Below are 10,462 nucleotides of genomic sequence, written 5' to 3' on the forward strand. Positions count from 1 at the left end.
ATGAAGTTTTTTTTCCTCCTCTTGGAAAATACATAATTCAGGTCAGCACAGAACAAAACATACTTTATTCTTACTTGCAGCCACAAGGTGGCACCAAAAGCCAACTGTGACACTGCAAGACCCACTTGAAGTAGCTGAAAATAAGATGTTCAGTGAGTTTTAAGCATTTGGAAATGTGTTGTGTTGTAATTAGGTTGTGCAAAAATATTTTTGCTTTCCTGAGCCCCACAGCCAGAATTCACAACTGATTAAACCGAGTAACCTGTGCTGAGAATAAATCTCAGCTCCCTCAGGGCCAGAGAAAGTGATGATGAAGCATCCACAGTCATGAATTATCCTTGATATGATATGACAAGCCTTGAATCAGCCCTCTCCAATAATTCCCCAGCTGAGCGATGATTCTGCCCTCGCTCTGTGCAGTCAGGGGAATTAGGTGAGCTTAGCCTTGGGGCATCAAATGGGCACTTCCACAAGAGTCATGCTGTCTGTCTGCTCCACATGCATCTGAAAAAACACAAAAGCTGCACTCACAGCACTCTTTTTTGTGATTCACTTTAATATACTATACCATGTTTTCTCTTTAACAACCACACATGTCACTATTCTTAATGGTCTCAGGCAGCACACAGCATGCATCTATACATCTGTAATACAAGCCTGGGGTTGGGACTCATCCACGGTGATCATGACAGATGACTTATGACCTCTACCTGTCCAGTTTGATGTAGGATTTCAGTAACAGGAAGAAAGCAGGCAGCCGGGGGAAGATTCCCTGACTTGTTGACCTCTGTCAGCGCACATGGTGCTGGTGGATACAGCCAACATCTGGAGGCACACCTGCACCCACACAATTCACATCAAAGGTATCCCAGTGCCATGTGGTACCTTTTATTGTAAATAAATATGTCTTTGGGTCACTGAGGGTTAAATCAAAAGTGCAACAACCATATAGTTTTTCAGACTGGCTGTTTGGTACCAGCCAATGTGTTGCTTCGAACATACGCTTCCTCTGAGGAGGTGTGAAAAGTTTGCATATGTCGCTAAATAGATTACTGTATATGTCATTTGCGCAAGCTAAAAATGATTGCTTACTCATGCCACACTTGTGAGTGGAATCTGAAAGTGGTCCAACAGTCAGTGGCAATAATTCAAGACTTAATTATACATTTGTCAATCTTGGAGTTTGTAGCATACATAATAATCACACTACAAAGCAGCTTTTCTTAAATTAATTAGCCAAAATGCCAACTAGAGGCCACACAATATTTCTCTTGAACTACGCCCCGTAGTAGAGCTACAATGTCTTTTTCAGCCGTTGCTAGTGTTGGGAAATACACAAACATTATGTGAATTAGCAGCCTGTTGAGTTTGCCCTGTCCACAGAAGCTCACAGGTAACAACACTGAAGTCAGCTGCGTTTGATCTGAAGCGTGGACAGACTGAGGTTTTGGCCAATCTCAGCCACAGGTTGAGAGAAGAAGGAAAAATTGAGAATTGAGTGTTCAGTGTTTCAATAAAAGGTGCATTGTGTGGTGCTGGAGCCGTTCTGAGACAGAGCTTGTAGAAGAACGCAGTATCTAGGCCAATGTCATTACCAGATGTGAGACAAGGGGGCTGACTTCCTGTGGCATTTCACCAAGAACTGTTCCTCCGCTCACACAACTTCAGCTACACCCAAAAAAATACATACTGACATGAATCCACTGTGTCTGCGCTCAAATAGTGAAAATAAATGAATAACTCAGTCATTTAAGAAAACATTTTATTTCTTTTATGAAAAGAAAGGTAAAGTTTGATAGCCTTTTCTTGTTACAAAATAGATATAATTTACAATACAGGTGATATGAAAGGTCGTCAGAAATACAAAAAGTTCACTACTGCGCATGAACAAACAGTACAAAAAAACGCACACTGCCTCATTCAAAAGACTGCACAAAAAAACACATCTGTATAAAAAAGACTCATTTCAGAATAATTCAGTATCTAACTATAATCAGATGTTTTCTGTTGACATGATGGATAGTGAAGGGAAGTATTGGAATAAGTGCCCCGATCTCACATGATTTATCTTACAAGTTCAGGCACATTCTTGTCCTTAAAAGTCTCGATGCAACTGGATGATGATGATAAATTACATCCACAGCTTTATTTGCAAGTTAAAATACAAAGTAATGATTTTTTGGGGTTTATACTTAAAGAAGTGACGTGACTGCAGCTGACTTAGTTTCAAGTCAGCCCTTTTCTGTTACACCTGTCAATTAATCTCGTCCTCTGATGACATTTTGTTGTGTGTCTTGTTGTGGCGGCTTTCCTGCAGATACCTGACTAACTAAAAATCGGACACCAGCCGACAACTTTCCACTCTGCATCACATATGCTAACTGCCAGTCACTTCAAAACATGTGGGGATTTCAATTCTGCACCTCCCTCCCACAACATTGCCACAGAGAGTGAATGCCACTTCTCTCTTTCCTGTTATCTTTCTGTCTCCCTGTAACTCACCCTGCATCATGTACACAGTTATGTGTAGGGGAGTTCTGTACAATTTTTTTACACCCTGGGCCTTCGAACCTGCGAAATCCAGGTGTCTGCAGATGCACAGATTACTCACTGCACACATTACAAGTGCTGTATTTAAGGCACTTCTATAAGAAATTACAAAAAGGGACTAAACCAGACACGCTTGTTCATCATTAACCCAGCGTGTCAGGAGGGAATGTTATATTTTTTCAGTCACGAGAGTCTTTGGGTTTATGGAAGTCTCCTTAAAGGCTTTGACACAAACTACAGAACCACAGGGAAACAGAATCCAAGCTTGCTTCTCCATTAACTGTGATATTTCAGTGCAATTTTCAGTTGAGGAGACCCATTAATAACATGTACAAAAAGTCTGTGTGCTCGTTCACATTTGAGTGGCCTCCTTACGACATCTTGTTTCGTAGCCATTTCACAATAAAATTCTTTCATGTGGTTATATTGCTGTAACTTCACCACTGACACTTCAAGGTGAGACGTTTGTCTAAATGTGGTCCTCCTGTGCCTCCATTACATTTCATACAACCTGCGTTTCTGGCTATGCGCAGAATACCAGAAGTGTCTCCCCTCTATTGAAGAAGTGCTACATGTCCTCTGTTCTGTAGGAAACTCACTCACACACTTACGGACTCAACCAGCCAGTCAAAGTCCTTAAGACTTGAAGAGTTTGGGGTAAAGGGCCTTGATGGGAGATGGTGTGGTGACAACGTTTCCAGAGGAAATGGTCGTCTCTTGTCCCCCCTCTAACTTCTGGGATGCCACCTCAGTTTTACTGAAACTGCACTCCAGGAATGGCATCCCGATCTTCTTCACCTGGCCGTCTCTGGTCATCAGACATGGCCGACAGAGCAGCCTCAGAATGGCTCTCCTCATGTCCTTACTGGTCAGAGTGTAGATGATGGGGTTGAGGAGCGAGTTGACCATGGCTACTCCCAGAAAGTAATCAGCCTTGTAGAGCAGCTTACAACTGTGAGTGGGGCAGAAAAAATCCAGGAGGAGGAGGAGGAAGAGGGGCAGCCAACAGGCAATGAAGACGCCTAGCACAATGGTGACTGTCTTAAGGAGGGCGATATACTTCTGTGACTTCCTGGCTAAGCCCTTCCTCATGCTGCCTGACAGGCCCAGCCGCTGGCGCTGCGTGTTGGTGCGGACAATGCGAAAAACTCGAGCGTAAAGGACCACAATGGCCAGGAGCACAGCACTGAACACAGATACGCAGCAGAGGATGTAGCTCTTGGCGTAAAGAGGGAGGACTGTTGAACACTGGTCCAGTCTGTGGATGCAGTTCCATCCCAAAATTGGGAGGACCCCCAAAAGCCCTGCCAGGGCCCAACTAGCACCAATCAGTGCCCACATCCGTCCCCTCTTTGCCCCATGGTATGGCCTCATAGTCACCATAGTGACATGACGTTCAATTGCAATGGCCAGCAGACTAATTATAGAGGCAGCCAGAGTGATGAAGACCCCTCCCTCTCTTAGGAACCATAGCAGCGGTGTCAGTTTCAAAGTATTGGGCCCCGACATGATGATGTTGGCCATATATGTAATCCCAGCCAGCAGATCAGACAGAGTCAGGTTTCCCAGCAGGTAATACATGGGCAGGTGGAACTTCTTGTTCCTCCAAATGGCGATGAGAACCACAGCGTTCTCCAGGACGATGAGGAGACACACCACCAGGAAGGCAATACCTTCAGGTTTGAGCCCTTCACGGTAGCGGTCTTTCTGCAGCTTACCGGTGTAGTTGTAATGCTCCACAATGACAGAGTTGTCCTGGTACTCCCAGAAAAACTGCAAATAGCCTGGAGATGTGGGAGTAGGGGAGGTGGGGAATATGGGTGTAGAGAAGGGGGTCTCTGCATGGTCAAAACTTGAGGCCTCCATGCTTTATGTTGCTTTTCTTCTCTTCTGCCTACAGCTGGTGGCTATGAAGTCATTTTGGTTGACGTGCTTTTGGCAGAAGGAGCTGTGAAGAATTTGTCCAAGTACACACACACAAAAAAAAAATGTCTGAGCTCCTTCAATAAACAGAGGGATTACATGAAGTTGATACAGTGTAATCCACCAGAATCCCTAGATGTACTATTTTTGGCCAAAAGACGGTGCTGTTGAGCTCTGTTTGTCCTGATTAGGGGGTCCACACACTGCAGAAAGACATGGAAAAAAGCATGAAAATGATGGAAAGAAAGGATGCAGAACCAGCGAGGGCTGAAACCATAAAACATAAAGATTCAACTGAAAACATCACTCGTTGCATTTCGAGTTTAGGAATAACTTGTGTTCCAGTGGCCTTTAAGACACATAGCTACATAAAATGCACTGAGTCAAATTTCATGAATTGTAAGTCCACATAAAAGCAAGGCGTAGGCTGGTGGCATGAATACTGAAAATGAAAACATCTACATCTGTCCCTGACATATACAGAGAAGTATAATGTTGATAGATAGATGGCTGAGATGGGTAAGTTGAATGCATAATTTCCTGTGACACAGGAAAGGCAGAATGTGATACTACAGGCCAAAAGGACAGAGGGATAATTTTAATGTCAAACAAACATTTAGTCTTTCCAATTGTGTTTAAAGCATACGTCAGTCACCGCAAGGTTGTTAGACAAGAACCATCACAACACGTGCACTTAATTTGGCACACATGCAGCTGCTTTTCACAGTGCAGACGAGGTGTTTTTTGAAGTGCACCACACATGCATGTCCAAAATTTATGGTGATTGCTAATTATAATCAGAAATACCTTGTGGTTCAGTTATTTCAGTGTACACTCTTAATGTTGAAAACAATCAAGGGTGATTAGGGTTGCATTCCTCGGAGTCTCTGTCCTGTGAGAGAATGTTTTTCTCGCTTCTTGAGCCATATGTTAACATTTAAGCGATGGTGTGGAGACTTTAACCTATTCAATCTGTTGCCAAGAATTTGCAAAATGAATATAACTTGGCAACCATGTCGGCACAAACAGCTGCATGTCGAGTCTCTGAATAGTACAGATTCAATCGACCGCATGGATAAAAATCATGAATGAATACCGGAATCTCAAAGTCAGTTATCCATGATGACATGATTAAGAGTACGCTATTATCACAAGCATCAGCATTTGTGTTTAGAATAACGACAAGACTTGTTTTTCAAAAAAATACTGACTTCAACAATCCTGAAACTCTAACATTAATAATTATGTTTCTCCCAGCATGACACAGAAGCGACCATATGAAAATTATCTGTAACAAATTTGAGAATAATAACATAATCTATCACATTTTACATCAGACAGGAGTCACAAAAATTACCTTGAAATGGTTGCTGTGGTAATTCTTTTATCTTGCATTTCATCAGCTTTCCAGTGAGGAGAATCCAAACAAGAGCACCAAGTGACTCATAGTCAGACTGACAAGGCAGAGGGAGTGCAGTGAGACCTTAGTTCAAACATGCAACAGCTAAAGGGGGTTGGTCTTAACCCAAACTCTCCCTCGCCCCCACTGTCTCTCTCTCTCTCTCTCTTTTTCTCTCTCTCATATACATTAAAACCGATGTTTGTGTGATCTTATGAGAACATTTTTCTTGGCTGCAAAGTAAAAGTTCTTAAAAATCTGCTCTTGATGACAGGCCGATGAGAAGGAGTGGGAGCGAACACTACATTAGGATCTCATTAATGCACTTTCAGTGCAATCAGTGGCTCTGATGCACATCCACAGCACATCCACAGCACATGTAGCCGTGAGACTCCTTTACATTTCAAAGATCACTTTATGTCATCAACCTACAGGCAGGTGATCTACAGATGTGATATAAACTGAATCTTCCTGATATCATCATGAAGACTCTATTCTGTCCACTGCGAAAACATGATGACAGTAAGAGAAAAGTAGTTGACTTTGTTTACAAATCTCATTTTCCATCCATCCATTATCTATACTGCTTATCCCTACCCCTAGGCATTATCCCTTAGGTATTGGGCGAGAGGCGGGGTACACCCTCCCTCAAATTTTTTCTTAAAATCAAGATACATGTGATATCTGCATGCAATACATGCAAAAAGTGACCTACAAAACCCAATGACATCAGCGTGGGAACAAGAAACATTGGCAACAATACATAAAATAATAAATAATACAAGGAAGTGCCATTCATTTTTAGCTGCTCTAGATAAACATCAATGCCCAACTTTCCAAAGAAATCAAAGTATACCTTTACTTCCATTTTACTGGAAGAACCAGTTTATAAAAGAAATGGCTCAGTAACACTTCCTCAGACTTTCCAAGCCAACTGAAATGTAGAAGCTAAGTGGTCGTGTTTCTTGAGTTTCTTAGACTTCAAATTTATCGCGCTCCCACGATTATCTTTTCTCCAACCCCTTCTTATTCAGCCAGGTAAGTGAAGGGAATCTAATTCACATGGTTTATGTGGTAATAATGGCACCCCAGTTCCCAGAGCCTGTCAGTGAGATGGCAGCATGCTTTGACATGCTCATCTCAGCACCTGTGAAACCTCCCCTGGAGGGCTTTTGTCAGAACAAAACAAAGCAGGGCAGAGATGGTAAGGATGCCATATGAGCCTCAGATAAATCATTTATTGGTTTGTTGTGTGCACACGCTATCCTGATTGTTCACACTTTACATCTGTTGCACACAGAAACACATAAACTCACTGTTCTGAAACAGCTGTGAATTTGCATTCGCTGGAATACCTCCATTGCTTTCCTTACCCACGGTTTTTGACAGTTGGAGTTCCTGCTCTTTATCCTGCTGCTCCTCTGATTCTTTACACTGCTGTGTCTGAATAATCAAACCCGTAAACCTGTTTGTTGTGGGATTACCTGGTTTAGCCGAAGACTCCTCTGGCTGCTTTGTGTGTACATCTTTGTCTGCGAGTGGACAATACACAAACATATTTCTTTCTTCCTTCCTGTCACACCTCATCACACCTCTTTTATGTTTTACTCTGGCTCTCTCTGTGTCTCAAGGTCTTCATCCAAATTTTGTGTTTGGGTCTGACAGGGTCAAGTGCTGGCTTCTGGAGCTCCTGATAATGTCAGTTAAGTGTGACTGCTGACACACTAACAGACATCAGTAAACAGTAACAGATCAAACAGTCACAACACCCCGAGCCAACTGATTAAAAGCGTACTCTTGGCTTTGTGTTAAAAATGGGATCAGTCAGAGTTGTTGGCTGAAATAAAAACATGAACCTTTCCCATCATAAAAGATGACTAAAGTGTATTTGAGTCATTGGATTACTAAATGGTTGTTTTGCTATTAAAGTATTGTATCCAGTAAACACACAAATGAATATGTGCTTATAATATCTGCATGTGTGTGCATGCACTTTGGTATTTGTAGGGTTAGGCACTTGAAGTTGGTGGGTGAACTTCCTCTGCTGCTCTTTGCTTCTGTGAGTGTGTCTGTATGAATGTTGCATGTTTCACTCACACTCCCTGCTGTCTGCACCGCTGTGTGTAGGAGGGGAGCCCGATCAGGAGATCATTTAAGAGTAATATCCTGTCAGACTGAATGCAGAGGCCTCACATCAAAGCCTCGGAGAGAAACAGGGGTCTGACACTGAGGATGAGCAGTCTAACAGACAAACAGGACTCACACTACACTGCACAGGAAGGAAAGGCTATCCTCTTTCATCTCTTCGTCTTGATCAGTTGTGTGTCTCGTCTGACTCTGTTTCCTTGCTGCTGTTCTGCTGTTCCGTCTCTCTCTTTATCGCTTTTCCTGATTTATTCAACTCTCTAATTCATTCAAGCTTCCATCACATGTTTCTGTCTTCTTTATGTTCCTCTTTTGGTCTAGCAACACTGGAAACACACCTAATATGCATTTCCTTTTCTGGTATTCTTAACACACAGCGGTGTGGAGTGTTTTGGCCAGACACACCGCTGTGACACTGACTACTTTCAGCTGAGCCAGCTCCTCTTGGATGTGGATGTAATGTTGACCTTTCAGAGCAAGTTATGCGACCAACAGGACCTGTTTGTGGTGCATGAGTGGTTTATTTTTGTGGTCAACTCACAGCCGTTCTGCTGATTTGAGTTCACCTGGGGAGTGATGTTATGATGGCTTCTCTAAGTTGGCAGCGCTGGCAGCTACAGCTGTAGTGTTAATATTTTTATGGCCTTGATATTTCTCAGCCTGTGTGCAGAGACATGGTTGTCAAAAGTAGAATGTGGACCACCTACAGTTTGAGAATTTGAATCGTAACTCTCATGGCTTCACAGTATTTCTTTGTACTTTTTGAAGGTGAATTTTGGCGTGCATATGAACCTGAACTGCGCTTCCTTTCAGTGCAATTAAATTTTAAAAGATCCCAGACATTATTTCACAGCCTCAGCTTTTGCGTGTCAGACATCCATAAGCGTTGAGGATGTGATTACCTAAGAGGCAAAGATATGAGTGTGGCAGATTGGACTTTAAAACACCATCTAAATGGTCTTTGCCTGCCAAGTTCTCTCTAGCCCTCTTCCTCATCACCTAAACACTTAAGGCTGAGGTCTCTCTGAGGCTATCGCACCACTGCCTCTCCTGCCATCTATCACCACTCAGTCCTCAGTCCTAATCCACTGATAAGTCCCCAAAATCAGACTGGCCAGACCAGCTCTGTGACGATAAGAAAACATTCCTCACTGCTTGCAACTGTGTCTCTTTTTTGTCCTTTTTTTCTCCGTCACACACATACACACAGCGGCAGCAGTTTGTCCCTCTCCTCTTAAACTTCATCCTCCCCTCTCCATACTTGAATATAGCCTCACTGAAGCATGATGTTTACTTTCCAGTATCCGATCACTCGATGGGCTCAGAGGGTTCTATTGCATGGCCTAAGACAGTCCAACCCACTCATCAGCTTATTGTTTGTTTGGATTTTCCAGCCGACTTGCCGCGGTTTGGGGGCCACTCGAGAGCGATTTATGGGGATCTGTGTTCTTTTGAAGTGCTTGCAGGGCACGGTGGCTTCAGGAGGAGGGATGAGTTGAGGAATGTGTTCAGAGGAAAAGTCAAGGGAGGGAGGGGGAGGATTGTGGGAAAGGGGTACAGGCGATCTGCTCTTTTTCTGACAACAGTCGAGTGGTTGCTGGGAGATGCAGCGAGGAGCAATGAGTCATCACAATTAAGCTCCTTTCTCGCAGGAAATGACCCCCTATTGCTCCAATTACAGAGATAACATCAGGTAACACCTCGGACAAAGAGACACCAATGATCCATGTGTGAGTTAATGCGAGTATGCTAGTATACTTGTGCCCGTTCTGTAGTTACATCTGTTTTCTGTGTATTTTTTCACAACATGCAGCCAGCAGACATCCGACCCTGTCTGCAGTTTTCATCCAGAGGTTTCCATCCTCTGCTGTAGGGGTGGTTCAGGTCACTGAGCACTTTTTCGGTGATCTGGTCTATTTCTTTTGGCTGCGTCTCAGTGCTGAAGCTTTGTTGGGTGAGTGTGGCTGCAGTCTGGATGTGTTCACTCCATCTCTGGCAGACTACAGGCCAAATGAGATCCAGATTTGAGAACTTTCTTGGTTTAGAGTGTGATACTGACACCCCTCTTGGCTCCACAGGGCTGTAACCGTCTCACTCAGGATAGTTCGTTCATTCCTGCGATGCTGGAATGATCACACGACACCAATCGAGGCTTGCTGCCTGAAGGCATTTGTGCATGTATATGTGCGTTTGTCAGTTAGATACTTTGCATATGGTCACACTTTCACACATGCACACATACATCTCTCTCCACACAAAAGGATAATAACCGACTTTGATGACGCAGTTCCATCCTGGACTTTAACTTCATCAACAGATGCCTTATCTCCCTTCCAAATATAAATCACCAATAAAATCATCATCTATCTCTGTAGTTTCCCTTGGTACCATGAAGCGCTTTAGTGTCTTTCAGATCATTGTTTTTGTTTTTGTATGCAACAGCTT

The 10,462-nt window shown here is 43.2% G+C and overlaps 1 protein-coding gene across 1 annotated transcript; it reads right to left on the reverse strand.

Annotated features, from left to right (window-relative positions):
• Positions 1 to 1,748: 1,748 nt before the first annotated feature.
• Positions 1,749 to 5,927, reverse strand: s1pr5b (sphingosine-1-phosphate receptor 5b). Its single transcript, XM_070828165.1, has 2 exons — positions 5,831 to 5,927; positions 1,749 to 4,676 (listed from the first exon to the last, which is right to left on the reverse strand). The coding sequence occupies exon 2, from the start codon at positions 4,414 to 4,416 to the stop codon at positions 3,187 to 3,189; it is 1,230 nt and encodes a 409-aa protein (XP_070684266.1). The 5' UTR covers positions 4,417 to 4,676; positions 5,831 to 5,927; the 3' UTR covers positions 1,749 to 3,186.
• Between the last annotated feature and the right edge of the window lie 4,535 nt (positions 5,928 to 10,462).

Source organism: Pempheris klunzingeri, chromosome 3 (assembly GCF_042242105.1).
Source record: "Pempheris klunzingeri isolate RE-2024b chromosome 3, fPemKlu1.hap1, whole genome shotgun sequence".
NCBI classification, from domain to species: domain Eukaryota; kingdom Metazoa; phylum Chordata; class Actinopteri; order Acropomatiformes; family Pempheridae; genus Pempheris; species Pempheris klunzingeri.